The following is a 23,625-nucleotide window of genomic DNA, read 5'->3' as shown; positions in this document are numbered from 1 at the left end:
TACCGTCTGAGGATAGAAATCGATAAAATCGGGCACTTGCCAGCATTTCGCTGCTGTTTGTGGGGTCCCGTGCTTGCTTCCCACAGGTCGATGGTCCACTCCCACTTGTCGATGCTTGTGTCGTGACACGCGCAGAACAGAAAGTTTGATAGTACTTCCGAAAACGCATCAACAGCAGTTCTTTAAAGGCCGACGCATCGAAGAAGAGCCAGCGCGTGTCTAAAGAAGAAGGAGCAGTGGGGAACCCAATCGGTTTTCGAGTTCCGTCAACGGTCACTTCCGCGCCTGCCGGATGCCTAGTAACCATTTCTTTGAAACTACAACTAGACATGGGGGGCTTTAGCTTTTCCGTGTACGAATGAAACTTCTAACACGCGTCAAAGGCATTTGCGCTTGCCTGACAAACATTTGGCTTTTCTTTGTTTCACCCATTTGATAGTGGACAGCCCTCACTGGCACCGCATGCCTCGCAGCTTGTCGGGGGACCAACCATTACCGTAGATTTTCCAGTTCACACGTGTCGCGGCAGTGACTGCCTGATACCACAACTGTTGCGGCTTCGCATTGCTCGCTGCTTTGATTCCTGTTTCTCACAACGCTTGCAAACTAGACGGGAGAAAGCGAGCGCCTCCACAGCTTAGGCTGATCTACGGCGCAAATCGTCGATGAGTTATATTGATTTTGTGGTGAGTTACTCCATTGTTGAGAAAAACAAAAGATCTCCCTATCCGCATTCGTGTCCACGTCCACGAAATGTACACAGGAAAGTATCTAGAGGCGACACAGTTCGTTTCCAACTTTCTGTTCCGATATGGAACCGTCGGGGGTTGTCGTCCAGGTGGACGGTATTGCGGCACTCGAGACTGAGACAGAAGACGGGAGTAAACGCGAAAACAAAGGAAATCTGCCTCTCATAGAGACAGGATTAAGCATTCATAAGGATCTCCGAGAAGGAACAACGGTGAGAAGTATAGAAAACGCCGAACACGATGCGGCCGAGAAGCAAGGAGGGGCGTCTGCGGAAGAAACCCTTGGGAGGAAGACGAGGGCACTGGGTGGGAAGGGAAAAATCACTTTTGCCGTAGACACGGCGAAAGAGTCGCCGATCTCGACGGGCGAAAGCAACGTTCATGAAAGGCGGAGCGCAATTGCTGAAGCGAAAACGAGAAACACGACTGAAGAGGCGCTTTCCGGGCTACCAGCATCGTAAGGAACTGTCGACACAAGCAACTGAAAAAACACGAGTTCCCAAAGCAGAAATATCATAGAAATCCCACTAGACATCGTGCCGTTGAGAGCATCACATTGATGGGGAACATGAGCGAAAGTCGAACACACTCGCGACGTTTTTGACGTACAGAAACGTGATATATTCATGGGTACACGTTAGAGGTTACGACCAAGTGGATACGTCGCCTCAATTCGCAGGGCGGGAAGGAGAAACATGTCGACCAATAAATATAAATATTCCACTGCTAATTCCAATATCGTTTAATTGCGCGGACGATTAACAGCGAGGGTTCAGAGTACTAATTTATCCTATGCACAACCTCCTACTAGGAGACAATCTGTTGTACGCAGTGACATGAGGAAAGCCATAAAAAAGCCATGCTTCAGTAGAGGTTAGCAGCCGTCCGTCGAAACGAATCCCAAGAAATCCGGTATTATCCTGTGCATCAGTGCATGCATATTTAGGGGAATACAAACATTTACCTGTCTAAAGTATTTGGTATTGCGTGGTAACCCTCAACATATCTAAATGCCCACCTGTCTATAAAGAATGTGTTTTTTGAGAGGTAGGAGCCTCCATCTGGAGGAACTCGTGATGGAAAAGAAACTCTTAACGTTAAAGGTGAAATCGTCCCGGTGACGAAGGACGTTTACTCGCTTGATTTCCCTCCCTTTGGATGAAAAAGTGGAAATGTGAACCGTAGGATGTGAACTGCCCTTGCTTTTCACAAGACGACCGAGACAAGAATTCAACGGCTTTGTGAAACTCAAAGGGTCACGTAGTGGACTTTGAAGCGAGAGGAAAGACTGAAACACGAACTGGGTTTCTACAAACAACACAGTTGTCCTCCTCTGCTGTTTCTTCTTTCTTCTCTTGAATACACCCTTCCAACTTGGCGCCTTCTTTGGTCAGTAACACGACAGCACCGTCATCGATCTCAGCTGGCGACGAGCTACATGCTCTTTCGGAGCTTGCTTCTCCCCAGCAAGACCCGACCGACAGTTGCCCTGTAAGGCGGGTATTTCAAGGCGAGAAGCACCTGACGATCATGGAGTAGCACCCAGTTACTTTTTCTCTTGCATTTGAGAGATAGCTAGGTCGCTCTCTACTACCGGCAATTCTGCAGACACACATCCCATAACGACCGCAGAAAAAAAAACTCGAACACCGTTCCTTGGGGGTCTTGTAACTTGCGCCCGACCGAACAACCTTCAAAATCAATTACTTGCGAAATTCTGATACACCTATTAATGTTCTTTCATGTTGAGCAAAAATAATTGTTACCATCTACTGCAGCGCGGATGTAGCCCAGAACATAAAGGGTTTCTTTCCACTTTGAGTCCTCCCCTTTTTTCACCTTCTTCCCACGTCTGCCTTCCTCCCAGATTCTGCACCAGAAATCTCTACAGTGTTGAGACTTCAGGATCTGTCCTTTCCCCACCGTTTCTTGCTTTGGCCTCGTTCCTACCAACGTGTGCTGCGCTGTAGGCGTCCACTTCCTCGACGACCCCTCGGAGAGTCGGCCTGTCACATGCAGAGGTTGCTGGCATTCGAATTTCTCTCGCAAATGACATCCAAACCCGTTTCCAATCCACTCCCCGCCGACCTCTCTCCCTGGCATCCGGTCTTTCGTTGAGCGACACTACACGTGAAAGAAGCACCGTCGATTTTCGAGATTGCACAGCCGAGAAGCACATGCAAGCCATTCGCCAGCTCCATGGAAGCATCCTTCATAATCTCTCGCTCGTCCAACAATCCACCGCGAAGCTGCTTTCAGGTGAACGCTTGGATGGCAATAAACACATCTGCATGTTTTTGTCTGAGTCTTTCCCTGCTTCACCTCTGAAAAAACATGCGTGTATGCATTAACGATACAGCATCTGTGGATGGGAAATCGACTGGGAGGCTATGCGTACAACTTCCCTCAAACCCTTTGGAAGACGCGAAAACTGAAGAAGTTGGTTGTTGGATGCCTCTTGTGTCTCGATGTCGCTGACAGAGCAAGAGGATCAATATCAACGACAGTTTCGGCTCTAGTAAGATAGGCAAATCCCCCGATCACTGCTTGGATGCCAGTGCGTTACATAGATTCATGTGCGTTCATGCGTGCATGCATATCCGTGAAAACCCGTATATATATTTAGATGCGACCGAAGAAACGTGTTTCTTGTGGGCAAAGTACACGACCAATGTTGCAACTAAGCGGGCCTTCTCCGTTATTTTTGTAAAGCATAGAGACACTTAGCAGGTTTATGCACGACTCCAGCGCGTAGCACTTTCTGTGGATGTCCTTCTGCTCCCACCAGGCGCGCGCGTCTATTCGTGTGTCTGTAAAAGTATATATACATATATATATATATATATATGTTTATACAGGGATATATGCGTGTGTCTGTGTCTGTTTTTCCGCGGTGCCTTTCGACATATCGACTCAATGGAAACTGCGTATGCTCAGAAAATGCGAGAACTCGCGCTTATCTGTTGAGATGTCCGCGAGATAGGGTAAAGCATGTGACTCAGCAGCAGTTGGTTTGTTGTGCAGAGCACCGTGGCGCCCTCCAACGAAAGCAATGACAGACACGACCGACCCCTCCGAAAAACATCAAACTTTACTGAGTGTGTGTGGAATTCTGTGTCTGTGGCGCGCCTAGCCTCCAAGAGGTGCTGGAAGTGTCGGCTCGTGCGACTCAGGTGAGTTCTCCCAAAACAGCCACCATCTGGGAACGCCTCTCACACATCGAGACGTTTTCAGCACAATCTATGCCTGAGAAAGGCTTGACGTTCCATTGTTTGCCACAGGAGTTCATCCATAGCATTTGGAAGAGCATGCACAACCAGTTGGGGATACTGTCGACTAGAAGGAAACCATGTGCAGCCCGTAGACTTTCTGTTAGTGTAGGATGATCACTAGCGATTTACGTATGGCACCAATCAAAGATCGTAGGGTCTGTAGAAATAGACACCACACTTGTAGCTGCGATGATGAAACGACGGTATAGGAACACAGGTTTGCCTTCTGATAGTCGAGAAAGCAAAAGCGGAACGCAGGGCTGTTTCCTAAACCCTGCTGTCTCGGCATTGCGTCCTTTGTCTCTGATACACATCAATATCAGTTTCAGTTTTTATCCAGGTGACACAACCTTTCGAGTGCCTCAGCCAGCATGAGGTGGTTTGCTGCTTTTGGCGCTGCCTAGACACTCACAATGCGTTGTTTTCCCCTCTTGTCAAGCGTACACTGGTGAAGGGCGAACGTGGTGTTTGAGGCACAGGATGTGGAAATGAAGTCGACGCACACAGGCACTCGACAGTCCGAGTGGTTTTCACTTCTACATTTCTTCTGCAGAAGCACGATGCTTTTCTTCGTGTTTCGTGCCCCTGCCTCTTCGTCAGCAACAAAAGCCTCCCATCGAGATCAGCACTCTTCACCGCATTCTCCTTCGAGATGTCCAGACGGCGCAAGAGTTTGCCAGAGATTCTGACGAACTCAATCAGGCTCTCGTAAGTGAACTGTAACGGGTTGTGAGGGGGAAAAGGTCTCCTTGGCCAACTTAGGGATCGACGTGCGTCGGAACCGCGCCTCGAGCACGTCTTTACTCAGAACCCAGACACTGAATGCCATAGGGTATTGAAATTCAACTCTTTTGCGAGCGAAAATGCACAACAGAAGCAAGAGTTGCCTGTGGCTTATCCGAGGAATCATATTCAAAAGAAGACTATCAAAAGGAGTTTCAGGAAAGTTGCACAAACGAAACGGTGTTTTTTTTCGGGTTGATGCATTACCGACATGGATGTACCGGTACAATCCGGGGATTACACAGTAGATCGCCAGCAGCAGTGGAAAACCAATGCGTGCGCATCTTCGTATTCAAAGCGTCCTAGTGAATCTGAAGTACACAGGGCGTCTGCGTACTCTAGTTGGAAGCCCGAACGTTTTTACCGCGTTTTCAGTGCCAACTAGAATGCCACAGTGGAGCGAGATTTCTTTGGTGTCCTTGGAATGCCGTGTTTTCGTTGCGCCAGCAAAAAGAAAACAAACGACTCAAGTTGGAACTAAGCTGCGAACAGGAACATGCCGAAGCGCTTGCGAAGGAGCTCGTATTGACGAAGCGAAGACTCGAGCAAGAGAGGAAACGGGGTAAAGACAAGAAAAAATACTATCAAATGAGCATGTTGACAGACAGTGAAACTGTCTGGAACGATACAGGCATACGGACATCAGTTTCACACCGGAGCCTCTGATCTGCGCGTGGCACTTCATCACCTTGTATCCTACACAAATTCAAGCATATCAATATTTATACGTATTTCTATCTGTACATCTGTCTGTCTAGGTGAAAGTATGTATGTACATGCGTATTAAGACAGCCTGTTCATGCGCTCACAAAACCCCAAATCCCACCTTGCATCTTTTAGAGTCGTCTGTACATCCTGGAGCACTCTCTACACTGGACATGTTCTTGAGCATGCAGTTGGGCGTTCGCTAGTTCCCTCCCACAACATGTTCACTTTTGAGGATTCCCGACTCCTTGGAAGGACGAAGGAAGATTGTTTGGGGGCGATTTGAGATCTGTGTCAAGGCAGACTGAAGACCCGCAGGAGGGTCACAGGAGGGGAAAACGCCGCGACGGGCACCAGAAAGAATGCTTGAAACCTGTTTGTGTTTTCTTTGGAAGGCACTGGTAATTTGAATGTAACAATTCTTGACATCTGCTGCAGGAGCACAGCTGTCTCAATGTGGAACCGAAGGAGAAAGTGCTACGGCTGCTGCAGGCAAGCCTGTCGAGAAAGCGACGAAGAAGGTTCTTTCGCATACACGATAGTGGCTAGCAGCACAGTGTGTATCGCTTTTCAGACCTGCAGTGAAGTTTTAAGGAGGAGTTCAAACATCCCTTCTCAAAACACTCTGCCTGTCTTTATGTGCGCGTGACGAAGATCGATCTGACTCTGTCCGTAGACACGAGTCGGTACTACCGCGAGTTCGGTTTTCCCGTAAACTGCTAACCATAAGTTTGGTTTTTGGCAGATCGTTAATATAAACTCTGCTTGTATGCATTTTTATGAACTTGCAAATCGACAAATTACTCGTAGGTAACGTTTCTTTCGGACTTTAGACCCCTCAAATCAACTTCAGTGTGCTCGGCATTCCATTGCATAACTTGCATGCATTTAGCAAATGGCAGGGGACGCGAAATGGCGGAAGTGCTTTGTTGCTTGGTCAGCCTCGGCGCACAACGGCGGCACATCCGCCTCTGGCTCTTCTGTCCACCCTGGCAGTGGCCGCCGACGCATCGGACAGCGGCATGAGAGACTGAGAATTGCCGACATGCAACAAAACAAGATCTTTGGTACGAAAGCCAACTCGAAAACGAACTTGTTCGAAACGCCGAATCGAGTGTATTGAGACGTGAGCACAGGGAACGAAAGTATGCTTTTCGATGCCGTGGAAACCGACGACTACGTCACCAGATAGACGTCTTCCTACACACACGGACTTCAATCGAAGAACGAAAGCCAGCCCAGAATTGCTGCAGAAAACTGGACAATCACACATTTAAAAGCGTGGCACAAAAGCCACACCGTTCCTCGTTCTTTTCCAGGTGTCCTCGTAAAGAATTGCTGTTTTCTCACTCGTTTCAGAGAGAGAAGTTCGTCTTCGTGAGGAGAACCAAAGGTATCAGCGAATCATCGAGGCTCAGAAAAAAGAACTGCATCAACTTCGCGATGCACAAACCAAGACAGCAGCCATGAGGAGCGAACTCGTCTCGTTTCTGCAACAAGCGTAAGGGTACTGCGCCAGGGAACGGAGAGATTTGAACAGTGCTACATCGCAATAGCGAGAGAAACAGGCGGGTATTGGACATGACGAGAACGAGGAAACAAACACTATTCATGTTCTTTATGTGTATTGTCTGTGATTGTTTGTCTGTACTTGAAAACACAAATTAATACGTTTGAAGGCTCATATCAGTAGCTCGATCCGATGATTCTGCAGGGACACTCAAGTGATCACGTCTTTGTACACCTCAGAACCGTCGAATATTCATTGAGAACCTTGGACTCTGGTAAAGGCTCTTTTTGGTTGAGATTCTTGAAGAAATATGGCAGGAGAGCTTGCGATCCCTCTTCAGTGTCAAGTGTTAAGACCCAGAAACTATGTTCGTCGGCGGGTAGAACTTCACACGGTCACAAAATTGTCGATCAGGAGAAAGGCACATTAACACAGCAGGAGAGGTTCGTTAGGTCCAGTTTGAGAGCCACTGGCCGATGTGTTTGACCGTCGTTTTTCCGTGAAATGTTTGCTGATACTTTTGTTAGCATCAACGACATCAGCGCGAAGGTTGCCGGACTCCGAAGAGTGGTAGGTTGACCTATTCAGTTTTCCCTGTTTGCCAAAATCAGGCTTTTGCGCCTTTACCTTGTGTACGAGGTCTTCTGTGACTACGCATCTATAGACAGGTTCCGGGGAGTCTCTCCTACGCACTGGACTACCGCTTTTAACGCAGTATGATATAAACACAAACACGAACGGTGTTTTGAGATGCTTGTGCGTTCGACTCTGAGTGAAATTGCTTCTATCACCAGGACCTTGACGCCACTCTCGCAGCCTGCGTTTTCCTTGCCAGATGGTGGTCACACGACTTCAAACCGTAACTAAGTCTGGCCTCTTGGTGTTTCTGTAGTCTACCGTGGAGACGAACATGAAGTTGCTCAGCGTGCACCACGTCAGCGAACTGACTATGGCTGACCGCGAGGAAGTCTTGAAGAAACTGTTGTCTCAGCAGAAGTGAGTCACTGTGACGAACAGAGCAGAGCTTCTTAAAGTCCTTTTGCTCAGGGCGGGAAGTCTAGCCCTTGTAGTGTCGCTTTCATGGGTCGAAACGCGCTTTCGCCGATTTGTTTCGATCCGGTAAACCAACTCCTTCAAGATCTAATGCAATAGCCCAACTCGTAGTCTCTACCTCCGCTAAAAAGCTGCCTACCTCCAGTCGTCCTCTTGTTGGTAGAACGCACGCCTGGTGACTCTATTATGATCCGTATTGGCAAGAACCCGTTCCCTGGGATTCCAATGAAATGCTCTGCTGTGGGGATTGGACCGCCCGAAGTTTCATCTTTGTTTTCATTTGCAGAGTTGTGAGGCTTCTGCAAGACTTGGTCGCCGCAGACGAACCTTCTACCGGACGTCTTGACCTTTCGTGGATGACCGACACGTAGATCCGGCACGACGCTTGAAGTGAAGCCAGGGAAACTCTGGTTTTCCTAACGGATTCTACGGCGACTTAGACATATATCCCAAGTTCGTGTCTGTTATCTCCTTTTGTTTCTTGCATGTGATGACTGCCTCGCGGCCAATGCATTGTGCACTTGGCAAAGATTCACCGTTGAAGAAAAGGAGATTTAGGGAGTTCTCGCTTCGTATCCGATCATTTCACACACGCCTATACATTCCTATGCATTCCTAAGTATATTTATGTCCCTCTACTTCGTTTTCCCGTGGGCGCTTTTGTACTGTCAGGCGTCCGCACACTTGTCCTCAACTAACTCGTGTTGTGTGGAAGCGCCACGCTGGCTTCTCTTTCTTTTCTTCACCTGTGTACTGACCCGTTCCCGCTGTGCTCGTTTTTCTCTGGCTGCAGTCCCTCGGGACGTCCTCCGGAAGTCACAGGCAGAAACACGAACTCTTCCGTAGTCGGGATGTTTTCCACTCATCGTTTTCAGAAGTAAAGCAAGACGCCTAGATGCCTGCATTCGCTTTTCGGGGCAGAAGCGGACTCGTTGAGAAGTCAAACCAGAAACGCCTTGATAGAAGAGTACGCCCTATTGGTGTGATAGACATAAAACAGAGATGCACGAACACATGCAACATTGCGCGGGACCTCATCGCTAAGAATCATTCATCTGTGGAGAAAAACTCACAGCCTGTACATACACACAAACAGCAGCTCCTGTGCATGCTCACATATCTACGCATTTCTGTTTACAGAAATTGTAGGTAAGTGGATCTCCTGACGCAACGAAGTGCAAATCTCCCCGACTTCCGGGATACAGACAACGACATTCTTTATGACTGCAGTGCTCCACCACCTCGCTGGACTGCCTAAGACAGATCAAAAGGTTGGATGTCAGTGCAGCCCCCAGTGAGAGAGCTCCCCCTCCGCCGCAGTGTTTCGTGCTTTTCTCTGGAAAAACGAAATAAAAAAGGGCGTGCAACCGGCCATAATGCTGCACCAAAGCAAACGGGACGGTGCCGCCGGCAAACGAAAAAGCGAGGACTTGCCTAATGGCTTGGAATCTCCCTTTAGACACATCTCCCATACAATCCCCGACCGCTACCACTTTTGAAAAAAAAGCTGGGGAAGAAAATGGAGACACCAGGGTGCGTGTGCCAGGTGCTTCGACTCGGCTCGTGTTTCATTACAAAAGACAGAAAAAATCGAACTTCGTATAACAGACTCTCCAAAGGCCCAGAATCTGCCCTGGCCTCCCCCAGACTGACTATCAGAGTCGATGTACCTCTACGAAGGCCCCAGAACCCATTTCATAAAAGTAGCCGTTGTTTGAAGCGACAAAAACTCCGCAGACTGTACAGCAGACATCCGACACGGGATGCCCGGACTCATCCCACTTAAAGCAGAAACAACCGCCTCAAAAAGGAGATCTCACTCCCTTACCACTAGAGACACATTCGTTTCCATGTTATCTCGGGCGTCATCACGGCGACACACAGACCCGTGTATCTCCGCATAAACACACGAATATGTATATGAATAAGAGGTACTTGGCGGTAAAGAGTGTATGTTTAAGTATGGTTCTAAAGATTCAAACGAGATGACGCTTGCTGTAGGTTCCTGAGCGTCTCGTTTGGCTTGAAAATGTATTTCATTCTTGCGCAACAAGGTCTCAGACAACCGGCAAAGACGGTCGCATTTCGTTTTCCATCTCCCACGAAAACGGGATGCTGCATTGAGACTCGAGACATGATCGTATCTCGCTCTTTGTCTCACTGCATCACTGCGAGAAAACAAATAAATATCTATATATATCCACATAGATGCGGTATCGGTTCTATTTTGCCCGTTCTCTCGCTGCTGTAACCACTGAACGAGTGTCTGTACACTGGACACGAATCTTTCGCCTTCTGCAAAAAATTTTTAAACGACAGCGACAAGAACCTCTTCCGGATGCTTGGCATTCCTACCCTCCCTTAGTGCAGCCCATTTCCTTACTCCTGTCTGCTGCTGAATGCGGATCAACAAATACAGAAAACAATCCCAAAACAAATACGGCGCTACACACACATAGTGCGAGCTACACACATGAACATATGCATACACATACATCTATATATGTACGTCTCTATTTGAATGAATGCACGAAATATAGAGAGGCACATGGGGAAAAAAGGAAAAAGGCTTGAGCAATAGACCGCCTGATTTACACAACAGAGATAGAGGGAAAGCAGCAAGCGCCCGCGGCTTCGAGCAGGCGCTGGTGTGTGTTTACAGTGTGTGGGTTTCAGGAACGGATATTTTGAGAAGAAGAACCTCTTTGTGCACCTGAGACCGCCCCCCCAGGGACTCCGAGACCGTCCTTTCGTTCCTTGCGTTTCCTATTTCTCCCAGAACTCTGTGAAACTCCGCTCCGATCCCGAGCGTCCGCGAGCCTCTCACCCTTGCAATGTTTCTCCCATCTCTATTTCTCTCCGGGCTCTGACTCTCTCCATATACACACACGCAAGTTGCGACTGATCCTTCGTTCCTTCGGCGCTGCCCTCGGCTCTAGGTCGCGAGGAATTTGTCGATCGTTGCTAGGACCGAAGGCATAAACGCGACGACGCCGTGGTGTGCTCCTGGGCAGTACAGACACTCGACGCGAGGAGCGACGCAGTCCATGAACGCCTTGATGTGCGCCGCTGGCGAAATCAAGTCGAAGCTTCCTAAAACGACCATTAAGCGGTCTTGGAGACGCAGCAGGCCGCCGCGGTCCAAATACTCGTGACCCTGCAGCTGCCTGGATGTCGTGATTCGCGTCCCGAGCTCCCTGTACACCAGGAGCCAGTAGAAGAAGAGAGCGAAGCGGTCGATTGCATGCAAAAGCGCCACCCGAAGGAGAGGCGCCAGCGCGGTCAACCGCCATGGCTTTCGGCGCCGCTGCAGAGCGCAGAGATCCACTCTGGAAAGCCATGATTTCGACGAAGAAGCAGTCTCGCAGGAACGTGCTGCCTCTTCCAAGACGCCTTGGTTCGCGCCTTTTCTTCGATCGGTGCGAAGGTCCGCCTTTGCGGGACAGGAGACGCGCTGCAGCCCCCCGCAGGCGTCCACGCGAGGCCCGCTGCTGCCTTTCGCTTCGCTCCCCACACCTGTCGTTCTCGTGAACGCGCCGTCCACCTTCTTCCCAAAGGCCTCGGTCTCTGCGGCTCGCGATCCGGGGTCGACTGGATCTTCATGCCCCCTCTCAGCTCCGCTGTGGCGAGGAAGCAAGCGGATTTGCCATGGCTGCCTGTGAACGAGTTGCGCCTTGACCGTGCAGTTCGGGAAGAAGCAAACTGGGTCGACAAGTACGCATCTCCTCAGGAGAGAAGGATGCATCATGTGGAGACAGGATGTGACGCCTGTTCCGTACGAGTGTGCAACGACGTCGACTTGGACCCCATGCCTCTCCAGATATGGCGCTTCTTGACTGTCCTCTTCTCCCGGACTGCGCAAAGAAATGTCTTCTCTCACAAACGTGAGTAAAAGCTTGTTTTCGTTCACACGTCTCCAAGCCGAAGAAACGCCTTCTTTCTTCTTCTCTCCCCTCTTCCCAACATCTTCTCCTGCCGCGCTTTTCCCACTCTCTCTTGCTTCTTCCTCTCCGGCGCCTGCTTCTCCGTGTTCCCCTGTTTCCTTGCCGTCTTCTGCTCGCCTCTGAAGTTTCGCGAGTCTCATTGCGGTCTGCAGATCTTCCAGTTGAACGCGGTGGAGATCTTCGAGAAAGTCCGCGAGAGAACGACAGATCGCGGGCATCAGCGGCACAATGTCTGTCCACAGGAGAGGAGGTGGTAGGCGCCGAGAATGGGCGTCTTCTTCCTTCTCGCCGACACCGTCGCAGGCACAGGGTTCACTCGCCTCCTTTGACGACTCTTTTACCCTCGCTGCATACGCTCTCAGACTCCTGCGCGCGTCCTCGACTTTCTCTTCTCTGCCGAAGTCTGCCTTCCTCGCCTTCGAGGCATCTGGGCCTTCCAGGAGCTCCTTCGCCTTCTGTTCGCGCTCTGCCTCTGTGGGGCTCCGTGTCAGGCCGCACGCGCTTTCTTCTCGTCCTCTCATCCTCTTCACCGCGCGCGCCCTCGCCTCCTCGATTGCCTGCGATTGCCGCATCAGCTGCGCGCCTTGGCCATCCAAGCCAAGCCACGCAAACTCGAGAAGAACGATCGGTCTTCGCTCTTCCGCGGGAGTCCAGAAGCGCTGGCGAATCACCAGCAAAAGTGCATGCAAAATGTAAGGTAACAGGCCGAAGCCAAAGCCGTGAATGAGCACGATCGGCGCCTTGACGCCAGGTGCAGAGTGCCGTCCCTCAGAGAACGATGACGAGCAAGAAGAAGGAGAAGGAGAAGAAGGAGAGCAAGGAGAAGAAGAAGGAGAAGGGGGAGGAGAAGGGGGAACTATGGGGGGAAGATAAAGGAAGAATCGCAGAAATTTGAGTCCGCCTTCAAGTGTCGCTTCCTCGTCTTCTTCCGGATTGTTGCGTGCGTTTTCTCGGTTAGCGGACGCCGTCTCGACCTCCACCTGACACCGTTTTTCCACTGAATGCGCTGCAGGGCACCCGTCCATCTCGCGTTTCAAAGGGATCGCCTCACCGAGGCAGCGTGGGCGCCTGAGGGCTTCGGGACGGGGCTTGCGTCGCTGCGTGCAGCCGCGGACGGTGCTGCTGCATGTGCGGCACATACAGCGGGGACTGACGGCGACAAAGCCGAGAGTCGTCAAGGCCGAGACGAAGAGAAATTGACAGAAGTTCACGAACAGCTGAAGAATCAAGGGCCGGTAGTGGGGGCGAATCGGAGCTGCGCCGTACAGCCACCCTGGAGTCGTTTCTAGACTAAGAGGAGCCTGCGCAGAGGCGGATCGACGAAAGAAGGAAGAAGAGCGAGAGATGAAAGTCGTGAGAAAAGACAGAGGCCACCCACAAGAAACAGACTGCTCTTGCGAAGGTGCAGACGTCTCTCGGAAAGAAGGCAGTGCCTCTTGTGAAGACACTGCCTCTAGAGAAGGAGACACGGGCGCTTGAGGAGACACTGTCTCTTGAGACGAACCGATGGGAGATGAGGGGACGCTTCTTGGTCTCCTTGCAGGTTTGCTCGCCTCTCTGCTTTGGACCTCATCGTCAACGACAAAGTGGAAGCTGCCTGTCGCTTGCAGATAGTTGATAGCTGCTCGACAGGCAGAGAGAGGGAAGTGAGTGTGGGCTCGTAGCCATGCAGCCACAAGGTTGACAGTGAGCTGCGTCGGCTGGACGCTTGTGAAGAATGCGTAATACAACATCGAGGCTAAAGCTTCAGGTGGATGTGTGACAAACGCGTCTTCTCCTTTCTCTGCTGTTTCTTTTCCTAAGATCTCCATCTTTTCTCGTTCCTCCACTCTTTCACTTCTTCTCTCTTCTTGTGTCTCGTCTTCGATCTCTTCTTCTCGTTTCTCTCCTTCTCTCCTCTGTTCATCGCTCTTCGTTTCTTCTTCAGCCTCCTCTTCTCGGTTCGCCTCTCTCCTCTCTCCCTGTCTCGCGGCTGCTCCTGCTTCCCTGCGTCCGTCCTGAGCGACCCCTGCGGCGACTTCTGCGGGTGCTGCGAGTCGGCTGCCTCCGTGTGTGGAGTCTGCGCCTGTATCGGATTTCAGCGCGTCGTTCGTCTCTGAGACGCTTTCCTCTTCACAAAGAGGAGACTGAGAATCTCGCGGAGTGGGGAAGAGCGTCGCTCGCGTGCTGCTGTCGAACGGCGAGGCAGAGGAGTGACTCCAGGGCGAGGAAAGGCGACACGAAGGAGACTCAGGGCCTGTGGGAGAAGCTGCGAGTCTCCACTTCGTCTCACTCAGAGACAGGGGGGAATGCGAGGCGCAAGTCGAAGGAACTGGAGAGACGCGAAAGGTCTGCGAGCGGCGGCTCTCCTCTTTTTGCCTCCCGCCTGCTTCCGTGACTTCCTCCCGACTCTCGTCCGGCGTCAGTACCGCATGCACGGCCTTCTGAGAAGATTGCTTCGTTCGCTCTTCGAGTGCGCGAGCCTGTTTCGTCGACTTGCCGCGAGGTCCGAACAGAAGTTTTTGCAGCATTTCTGCGTCGCTCTGACTCTCGCTGAACCCTCCACAGACGCTCAGCGCTTCGTATCGCGAGTCGACGTCTGTTTGCCAGCCTTTCGCTTCTTCGCAGAGAGTGGAGTACAGACGCGCGCAGGGGTAGTGGATGCATGCACGCAGAAGAAAAGCAAAGTAGTGCGGATCTGGCGTGGGCCGATAAAAGGGGAGATCCTCCAGCCAGGACACTGCAGCTGCAAAGCGCGCAAAAGTGTAGACTTCCATGGAGAGGAAGATGAGAGAAAACGCGAGGAACAGAGAGCCCGGCGAAGCAGAGAAAACAGAGACAGAGGACAGAGAAGGCACAGAAGACAAGAAAGACAGAGATGGTAAAGAGCAGAAGGAGGCGAGAAGGACAAACGCGCGAGAAGGCAATGACAAGAGGGAGGAGACAAATCCAATAGGATCGAAAGAACAGAGGGACGAGGGGGAGAGGACGAACCAGCAGAGGCAAGGGAACAGAATGAGAAGGGAGAGAGGAAGGAAGCCTCGAGAGAGAAAGAAGGAAGACAGAGAGAAGTGACCCGACAACAGAAGTCGGCGAGGTCGATCCTGCCAAGGCGGCGCGGAGGCGACCTTGAAGACCTTCATCTTGCTGCGAACTCTAGAGAAGAAACAGAAACAACGCTCCGCGACGCGAGAGAAACAGAGAGGGGAGAGAACAGAGAAGAAGGAAGGAAAAAGGTGGAGGGTGACGTCAGAGGGAAAATGAATGTAGACACATGCACAAGACCCTGGGCCTCCTTGTCCAAGCAGGAACTGCGTGGAGCGGAAAAGGATGTCGATGTTCGGCGCAGCCGAGTGAAGAGGCGAGTTTTTTACCGTCGATTCCTCTCCTTCTACGGTGCCGCCTTTCCGCGTCTGCAGCGCCCTCTCCTCCCCACAAGGTCAATTTGTGGAGCACCGCAGCAACAGAAGAATGCGAAGAACGTTCTGATCTTTTCAATTCCAGGTATGTCGCATTTCCAGAACCAAACCCGACACACTTGAGCAAGGAAACGGAGCGAGACATACTTCGAAAACGCCCTTTTCTTCCCTGCGTGCATCACCTTTTACACGAAATCAGACGGCCACTCAACTTGTCCCGAAACAATGAGAAACGAGCTTCGAAAGAAGTTTCCATTGGCGACGCAATCGAAAAAAAGTGTGCGGAGGGTGACTACAAAAGCACATGGTGACCCTGCCTACAGAAGTTGTGACGGGCATGTGTTTCCCGGAGACGCCTTTTTCCTTGAGAGCGTCATTTTCTTCTTCAGAAGAAACGTCGGCTTTCCTTTTCTATCGCATGAGGGCGACGAAACGCATGGAACTCCTCTCTTGTAAAACAGACAGGAAAAAATCTAGCACACGCGGAGTCGCTGCGGCAAGCCGCCGCGTCGAACGGTGTTCTTTAGGACCTTCCGTAGTTTTTAGATGAAATGCCTCTGCCTCTTTAATGGCGGGGATACTCCACACACGCGGAAAAAAATTCAAGTGAAGAGAAATCTGAGAACAAACAAATGAGCCTGCGGAGACCTGCACCCCGCCTATCGTTGCCGCGTCGGAGGCCTCGCAGGGTCACTGACATCCCGCTAGGCGCCTCTGGAAAAAAGGAAACGGGAAATCTGCGCTGTGCGGACGGCGCAAGCTCCCGGTTGACGTCTGTATTTTGAAGACAACGACACATGCGATACGGAGAAGGCCTTTCCGACTGTAACAACGCAAGAGAACTCAAGCACAACGCGACTTCCTTCTAAGTCCGCGCTCTCGGTGAATCGAGTGTTTGAGGTGTCTGTACACCCGAGTTTCGAGGCGCAACGGCGCTATACAGCGGTGGTCCGCGGACCGGGAGAAAACGCGGAACCACGAGCGGATGAAGACTTGCGTCGCTTCTCTTTTCTTCGTACTTGATGGCGTTTTGTGTGTAACGGACTGGAACAAGAAATCCGGAGAGGCCAACGCGCCGCACGCAAATAAACTGGCGACTTCTGATGTCTGGGAGCGCTCGCGGCGAGCCTTAGTTTGAGGTGTATGTACACTGGGGTGTCTGTCTGCAAAGCGGGCGTTCTTCTCCCTCCACGATCTGGAGTTTCGCAAACAGCCTCTGTGAGACGACGCACCTTCTTCATAACTTTCTAAACCGCAGACTGCATGCTTTTTGTGGCGAGGGGGAACAAGAAGTCCGAGTGAGTGTGGCTGGAATTCTTCTCAATTCGGCGGACCGCGTCGCGCATGCGCTGCGTTGGGACTTTTAGCTGACCGGATGAAATGCCTTCTGCGACCCTGTTTACTCCTTGAGAAACCTTTCTCTCGCCTACATCAGCATCCCTTCGTTTCTTCGCGCAACTCCTCTCTCGCGTATCCCTTCGCCTTTTGCCGCAGCGTCAAGGGACTACCTTCTCAACTATAACTTGTTGAGTCTCTTCCGGTCTTCCCCTCGACTTCTCCGGCTTTCCTCGCCTTCCCCCTCTCCCTTCACTCTTCGGCGACAGCCGCCGCAGCATCCGGATGCCTCAAGAAGCTGGGAGAAGACGAGAAGGCGAGATCGCAGATGCGAAACGGGCGACGTCGGGGAAAGACGGGAGGGGGTCGCCCGGACATCGAGGACGAGAACCAAAGACGGGCAGACGAAAAGAGGCAAGCGGGAGAGGAGAAAAGGAGACAAGAGGACGAAGGGCCTCGAGGAATCTCGCAACGGCATATCCTCAACAAGGGTGGTATTGAAGGGAGGCGTCGAGGATCCTGGCTAGCCACGGAGGTGGAAGGGTGGAGACGTAAATCGAATTTGATTTTTTGGGAATCAGACATCCTTGGTTTGCCCTCCCAGTTTCGCGAACAAGTGAACAGACACCCGATGCCTACAAAGAGAGGAACGTGAGATGCCGGAGTGCTGGATGAAAGACAGTGGCTCACTGGGAAGACAGACACCGACAAGTCCACGCGAACTGTTCAGAAGACGAGAGCTTTGCCGCCTTCCTCTTCCACTTTTCTTCCTCTCTTTGCCCCTTAGTGGCCTCGACTCTTGCTGTACTCCGCTTCCCTGTGTGTCACCGTTCCTTCCTTCTTCTATCTTCCCTTCTCTCTCTCTCTCAGAGAACTCCCTGCGTTCCATCCCCTCTCTCCTTCTTCAGTTGTTCTCTTGCTGTTGTGTCTCTCCTCCTCTACCTCCTGTTGCCTCTTCTTGCTCCTCACCCGAGACTGAACTATGTCTATACATCTCGACATACAGCCGGACACACACATACACATTTGCATCTGTAGATGCATATGAAAATAGTTTATGTATATAAGTATGTCATATAGATACACGCGTATACTCAGAGAGGGATGGCGACCGGTGCAAACTTTCCAATCCTTAGGATCACTTTCTTCGGAGGCGGGGGGAGTGGAAAAACGTCGCTTATCAACGCTTTCGTGAATAATTACTGCGCACCGAACTCGACCTTCCCCACTGAATGGCCGACGTAAGTTCCTCTCTGCAACAAGTCCCTGTCTGATCCAGTTCTCAGGATTGCTTTCGCTGCCCCCCTAAACAAACTGCTTGTGGACATCGCTGCTTCAGGTCCTCCGTGTACCTGTGTTTCCCCCTCTCCTTCTCTATCTCTGTCTCGCTCTGTGGCTATTCCTCTGCCTGATCGGCTGGCGGTGTCTGTTTCATCTGTCTGTATCTGCATGTATGAAGCTACCTGTGTATCTGTGTTTTGCCCTTTCTTTCTCTATCTCTGTCTCGATCTGTCTATCTCTCTATGCAGGCTGTTTTACAAAGTATGTCGCATTCCAGAAGCGGAAGGAGGCGGCGGGGACTCGGCGCTTCAGTCGGTGTGTCTCGAACTGGAAGACACGTACGATGTGGGGAGGACAGACGAAGGACGCGACATCCGGAGACATATGTCGATGAAACGAAAATTGAGTAGGAGACCCGAGGAAGACTCTCGTAGCTTCTCCCTTCGTCGTGATCCCCTGTTTTGGCTTCCAAGTTATTCGGGCATTGTCTGCGACTCCTCTCTCAGAGTGAACTCGGTGAAGAGGGAGAAGAGTCGACAGCTTCTCCACAGAGACCTGTTTCAACTGGTTCGGCAGCTGCCCTCCATGCTCTCTAGGCGTCGGATTCTGTTTTTTTTCCTCTCCCTCTCGCCTTCCGCGTCTCTGTTCTCTTCTTGTCTTTCGCCTTCGCACCCCTGTCATGTTTCTCTTCTCCTCTGTTTGTATCTTGCTCTCTCCGTCTGTCTCTGTCTCCTCGAGGTTGCGGGACTTCTCAGAAACACTATTTTGCCCTGCTGTTGCTCCCTTCTGCCAGTGTCGAGGCGCCCGCGCTTTGCATCCAGTTTTTTTTTCGCTGTCGGTTCGACTCTCTCCCTTTTCTCCTGCTTTCTTCGGATGCCGTTGCCTGTCTTCAGTGACAGTGGGGAAAGGAGTGACCGACTTCACACCGTTCGGCATGTGGAAGGTCCCCAAGACCCCTTCCAGCGCTCGCGAGGCCTTCTCTCCGATCACCAATGGTGAGCCTCTTGTCCCTCTCTTTTTCTCGGCCGCTCGTGTGCTTCTCCAGTTCTGTTTCCTTCACCTTTCTTTCGTCTCTCTTTCTGCCTGCGCGACGGCGTGTCTTGGTTCTCTTTTCCACTTCTGAAGACTTGCGCTGCTGCCGTCCTTTTCTCTCCCGCGGGGGGACTTTCCGTCGCTGCGTCTGCGGCCTCTTGTGGGGTGGTGCGCCTCGCTGCTCGTTCGCCTTCACTTTCGCAGCCTCGCATCTTCTCCGTTTCGTCCAGGTCGTATGGGCGTGATCATCGTCTTCGATGTCAATCGGAAGGCGACACTCCACAAGGCGATGGAAATCTACGACTTGATCGAAAGCGTTCGAGAATACAAACGGGTAAAAGAAGGAGACTCTCTCGCCGACAGGCCAAAGGGCAAACGACGAAACCGACGCGCCGGGACGCCGGAAACGAGCATTTGCCTTTACAGAGTGACAAGGAAGAAACTGGCGAAAGCGAGGCTGAAACAATACGAAGGCGGCGGTGGCAGCTCAGATGCGACAGGCTGTGGAGAAGGCCAGAGAGGCGGTGTTTGCGAAGGAGAAGACGGAGACAGACGGGAGCAGAAAAACGAGATGGCAGAGACGATAGAACACGAGACAGAGAAGGAGGACGAGGAGAAGAACGAATAGAGAGAGAAACAGAGAAGGAATGGCTGAGAGGATCAGAGAGAGAGAGAAGGATTTCCAATGCGATCGTTCTGGAACAAGTGAAAAGCAGATAAAACGGGAGACGAATACATGGAGATATTGACGTCGGTAGACACGTAACTGAACAGAGAGAGAAAAAGAGGAAACAACGACGGCGAGAAGTGAACGCATTGGCATTGGTGTAGATAGTGTAAACACAGCATCCGACCATTCTTCCTTTGGGTCTCACCTGTCTGCAAGCGCGGGAGAAAGGGTTTCGACTGAACTCCTCGTTCGACGTCTTTTGTTCGTTTCTCTCGGTTTTTCAAAGTATCTTTCGCTTTTTCGTCTCCACGATTCCGTTTCCAAGTGAACGCGATGCGCGCACTGCGTGTGAGGTGGATTTCCATTTCGTCCTTCATTTCTCTTCTTCTCTTCTCGCATGTTCTCTCTCTCCGGCGGTGCCTCTTTTCGCTCCTTCTCTGCCGCATGCGTAGACGCCAGAGTCAAAGCGCAGAAGGTCGTCGCTTCGCAGAGATGTTGATTTTTGACAGACAGTGAAAAACGTTCCTTGTTCGCAGGAGAACATTCGCCCTATCATCTACCTCGTCGGCAGCAAGTATGGTACGACGTGTGGGCGAGGAACTGTGACTTTTCCTGGATTTCCGTTCAGAGCTGAAGAAGATTCGATTTTCTTCTGGCTGCTCCCTTACGGAGAGATCCGTGGCAACATGCATGCGAAGCGCTTTGTTTTTGTTTCGGATTGCGTTTCTTCGACGGCTGCACCGCGGTTTTCTTCTCTGGCGAAACGCTGACGAAACACTCGCAGTCTGTGTTTGTTTAAAAGATCGTGATGCTTCTCCCTCTTCACCGAGTTGACGCTTACGTCTCCAGACGAGTTGTCTGGGATTCTTCGTGAAGAGGCGAACAGTCTCTGCGTCCGTCTGTGTTGCCTCCAGTTGTGCCTTGTTGCCGCTTGACAGCTGCGCTCTCCTTCCACTTCCAGATTCCCCCCAGCGCTCCGTCCGTCGGCTCGCTTCACTTTTTTGCCTCTCGTGCGTCGGTGTCGCTACCCCGCATCTTGAATTCCCCGTCTTCTCTTCAGTTGTCGCGTCCTCTTCGTTTCCTTCTTCGTTTCCTTCTTCTTTTCCTTCTTTTCCTTCTTCTTTTTCGACTTCTTTGGTTGAGGTCTTCAGCACGCTACGGCGCCGCGTCGCTCTGAAGACTCGCGAGTCTCGTTTTGCGCCTCCCTTATGTTCTGCAGACGTCGATCCGTCGTCAGCGAAGGTGCAGCAAACCATCGACGAAGCCGAGATTTACGCGTGAGTTTCTTCTCTCGGGCGTCGAGTGCCGTGTTGAAGGCGAACTGAGGCAGGCACCAAGGTGCTCACGAGGAGCGTAATCTCCGCATGTCCCCGCCTCCGGAAGTTCCTAGGCAAAAAAACGAGACCGAAAGTTTGAGGAGTTTCCCGCGCCTGTTTTTCCATTCTTCTTCGTATGCGGCTTTTCTGTCTTTTCTTCTCTCGTCGCGCCTTTGCACCGTCTTTCGGGGATCTTGTTCTCTCTGTCGCCGGTTCCCCGAGGCGTTGTGAGGCAACGCCCCCCAGCGAAAAGCTCGAAGCGGCTGCGTAGTTTCTCGCCGCAAGCTGGGGGGAGGCTTGTCGCTGCGCCGCTTCTGCTCGTGTCTCGTGGAACTGCAACTTTCAATCTGAAAGGCGGCGCTTGTTCACAGCGGGCATCTTCCTCTTCTTTGCTGCTCCCTGGTGTGCCTGCGCCATTTTCAGGCAGACCAAGTTTATGCGCTTCTGGAAAGTCTCTGCAACGAGCGGAAAGAATGTCACGAAAGTAAGCGGGAGAAGTGCCGCCTTTTCGCCAGACTTCCAAATGTGACTATATGCGCATTCACGAGTTTAAGCTTTCCTCAAAAAAAGAAAACCTGCATCCAGATCCTCCACTGCGTTTCTCTCTCTGTTTTCATGTTTCGAGGTGTCTTCCAGCGGCCGTTGTTTGTCATTTCACATACATCGGAGACATGCATATAGTTGCCATCATCCATCCATCTGCTTATATACTTGTATATCCGTATACGTGACTGAGGTATTTGATTCGTAGATGATACACCCTGTATACTTGCGTATTCGTCTTTCCTTCTACATATCTGCAGATACCACGTTGAGCCAGTTGACGTACAAGTGATAGAGTCAATACATACATAAACACCCTCTTATGTGCTCGATTCTGGTTATATATATATATATATATATATATATATATATATATATATATATGGATGTAATTCTATATGAGGGGGGCGTCTGTGCTCTAGAATACATACAGCATTTATGTAGAGATGCACAGTCAAGTGTATGTATGCAGATACGGCTTAAATAGGTCGTTGTTCGGAGAGACCGAGCGGTGCATTTCGTTCCGGGAGAATTGTTCTTTTGCTTCCTCAGATGTTCCACGAAATGACATATCGCATTCTCGGCTGCGTTATGCTCTGGGATATCGAATACGAAGAGGTACAGCTCCTTGCCTCTCTCTTTCTCGTTTTCTTGTTCACACACAGCAAGCGACAGAGGTCCCGTTGTCTCTCCACAGCCGTAGAGTCCTCTCTGCTCTTGTTTACATCTATACATCTATATATGTTTATAGCGACGGAATACATTAGACACACGCATATATAAATATATATATATATATATATATATATATATATATGAACATATATATCTGTCGATGGGCACAAAAAAATCGTTTGCATGCACGCACAGACATAAGTACACTTATAATTTTTTGTGTATGGAGATGTGCGTCTACCGTTATCTATCCGTCTGTCTACAGATGCATATAAACATAAATATCTTTCGTACGGATGGCTCATTGTGTCTCAGTGCTCGCATTTTTGTTTCCGCATCTTCTGTCTCCAGGACTCTGAGTCAGAGGAGGAAGAGAGTGGGTGCGCTCTGATGTAACAGCTCACTCGGTGAGAGCCGTTTGACAGCGGAGGAGGAGACCCAGATGACGAGAGCGGCAGGGAAGAAAGGAGGAACAGCAGAGGACATGCATGCACCGAGTGAAGAGCAGAGGCTGTGCAGAGAAACAGGCGACATTGGAATGTGAGGAAACGAGGCTGAGAAGAAGAAAGGAAGCAGAAGCGGACAGGAGAAGAGTCACGGACAAGAGAAGGAAGCTTCAAAGGGAGCAGCGGAGATGCATGGTATGGTTGTCGCTGGAGGTGAAACGTCCATCCGTTGTCTAATGTGCATGTGGCGGACTTCAAGGCTTGTCTCTCTAGAAAGCGAAGAGCGATGCGGCAGAATGAACAACATGCATTCTCCCTCTGTTTCTCTCGCGAGACGAGACAGCGGGGGACAAACTTCAGAGCACTTCTCGCGATTCGGTATGAATTCGCTGTCACGAAAAGCCGTGGAAAGCCGAGAAAAGATCGACAACACAGGGTCCGTGAGAGCTCAACAGACCCACAGAGACACTCGGTGACTCAGGTGTACGCACACCTGGTGATCAGCAGCTGCTTTCCCTGGTACTACGAGTGACGACAGAAACTACGTTCTCAAGCCAACCGAGAACGTCGCTGTCGGGAACGACTGTCAGAAACTCCAGTGAGACGGTCTGCAGGAACAACGAACTGCGGTCTCCCTCCCTGTCTTGCTTTCCTCGGGTCTCCGCAATTCTCGTTGTAAAGGAATTTTACAGTTCCGAGTCGCGTTTCACCTGTACGGAGACACTTGGAGCACTTCACTTGCTCCGAAAGAACTTCTAGAAATCCATAGTTCCGTGCTTCACGCAGAAAAAAAGAAAACGCTGGGGTCCGTGATCTGCCGATTCGACTACATACAAATGTATGTCCACAGACACATACATCTATACGTTCGTATATGCCCATATATATATATATATATATATATATATGCGCA

General features: G+C 51.0%; 5 protein-coding genes across 5 annotated transcripts; 4 read left to right on the top strand and 1 right to left on the bottom strand.

Moving 5' to 3' along the window:
* The first annotated feature begins 230 nt into the window (after positions 1 to 230).
* On the top strand, positions 231 to 1,539 carry TGME49_277800 (hypothetical protein). Its single transcript, XM_018781780.1, has one exon. The coding sequence runs from the start codon at positions 812 to 814 to the stop codon at positions 1,208 to 1,210; it is 399 nt and encodes a 132-aa protein (XP_018635155.1). The 5' UTR covers positions 231 to 811; the 3' UTR covers positions 1,211 to 1,539.
* Positions 1,540 to 1,587: 48 nt separating this feature from the next.
* TGME49_277810 (hypothetical protein) lies at positions 1,588 to 8,724 on the top strand. The gene is made up of 10 exons (XM_018781781.1): positions 1,588 to 2,240; positions 2,720 to 3,267; positions 3,883 to 3,922; positions 4,622 to 4,729; positions 5,252 to 5,366; positions 6,451 to 6,576; positions 6,869 to 7,010; positions 7,547 to 7,589; positions 7,912 to 8,015; positions 8,359 to 8,724. Exons 2-10 carry the CDS (start codon positions 3,218 to 3,220, stop codon positions 8,441 to 8,443), a joined length of 813 nt encoding a protein of 270 aa, XP_018635154.1. The 5' UTR covers positions 1,588 to 2,240; positions 2,720 to 3,217; the 3' UTR covers positions 8,444 to 8,724.
* Positions 8,725 to 8,893: 169 nt separating this feature from the next.
* TGME49_277820 (hypothetical protein) lies at positions 8,894 to 16,230 on the bottom strand. The gene has a single exon (XM_002370446.2). The coding sequence runs from the start codon at positions 15,136 to 15,138 to the stop codon at positions 11,008 to 11,010; it is 4,131 nt and encodes a 1,376-aa protein (XP_002370487.1). The 5' UTR covers positions 15,139 to 16,230; the 3' UTR covers positions 8,894 to 11,007.
* TGME49_277830 (hypothetical protein) lies at positions 15,270 to 15,725 on the top strand (the record flags this gene model as incomplete). Its single annotated transcript, XM_002370447.1, has 1 exon — positions 15,270 to 15,725. One exon carries the CDS (start codon positions 15,270 to 15,272, stop codon positions 15,723 to 15,725), a length of 456 nt encoding a protein of 151 aa, XP_002370488.1.
* Positions 16,026 to 23,583, top strand: TGME49_277840 (Ras family protein). Its single transcript, XM_002370448.2, has 9 exons — positions 16,026 to 17,990; positions 18,279 to 18,436; positions 18,924 to 19,025; positions 19,293 to 19,396; positions 20,269 to 20,311; positions 20,952 to 21,009; positions 21,472 to 21,532; positions 22,144 to 22,209; positions 22,618 to 23,583. Exons 1-9 carry the CDS (start codon positions 17,854 to 17,856, stop codon positions 22,660 to 22,662), a joined length of 774 nt encoding a protein of 257 aa, XP_002370489.1. The 5' UTR covers positions 16,026 to 17,853; the 3' UTR covers positions 22,663 to 23,583.
* The last annotated feature ends 42 nt before the right edge of the window (positions 23,584 to 23,625 follow it).

Source organism: Toxoplasma gondii, chromosome XII (assembly GCF_000006565.2).
Source record: "Toxoplasma gondii ME49 chromosome XII, whole genome shotgun sequence".
NCBI lineage: Eukaryota > Apicomplexa > Conoidasida > Eucoccidiorida > Sarcocystidae > Toxoplasma > Toxoplasma gondii.
This window is presented reverse-complemented; position numbering and strand designations above follow the sequence as displayed.

Coding starts and splice junctions, on each gene's coding strand:
- TGME49_277800 (XM_018781780.1), top strand. CDS start 812: ATGGAACCGTCGGGGGTTGTCGTCCAGGTGGACGGTATTGCGGCACTC.
- TGME49_277820 (XM_002370446.2), bottom strand. CDS start 15,138: ATGAAGGTCTTCAAGGTCGCCTCCGCGCCGCCTTGGCAGGATCGACCT.
- TGME49_277840 (XM_002370448.2), top strand. CDS start 17,854: ATGGCGACCGGTGCAAACTTTCCAATCCTTAGGATCACTTTCTTCGGA. Junction 19,026..19,292: donor CTTCTCTCCGATCACCAATG/GTGAGCCTCTTG, acceptor CGTTTCGTCCAG/GTCGTATGGGCGTGATCATC. Junction 21,533..22,143: donor GCGGAAAGAATGTCACGAAA/GTAAGCGGGAGA, acceptor TTGCTTCCTCAG/ATGTTCCACGAAATGACATA.
- TGME49_277810 (XM_018781781.1), top strand. CDS start 3,218: ATGTCGCTGACAGAGCAAGAGGATCAATATCAACGACAGTTTCGGCTC. Junction 3,923..4,621: donor TGTCGGCTCGTGCGACTCAG/GTGAGTTCTCCC, acceptor CCTCTTCGTCAG/CAACAAAAGCCTCCCATCGA. Junction 7,011..7,546: donor GTCTCGTTTCTGCAACAAGC/GTAAGGGTACTG, acceptor TACTTTTGTTAG/CATCAACGACATCAGCGCGA.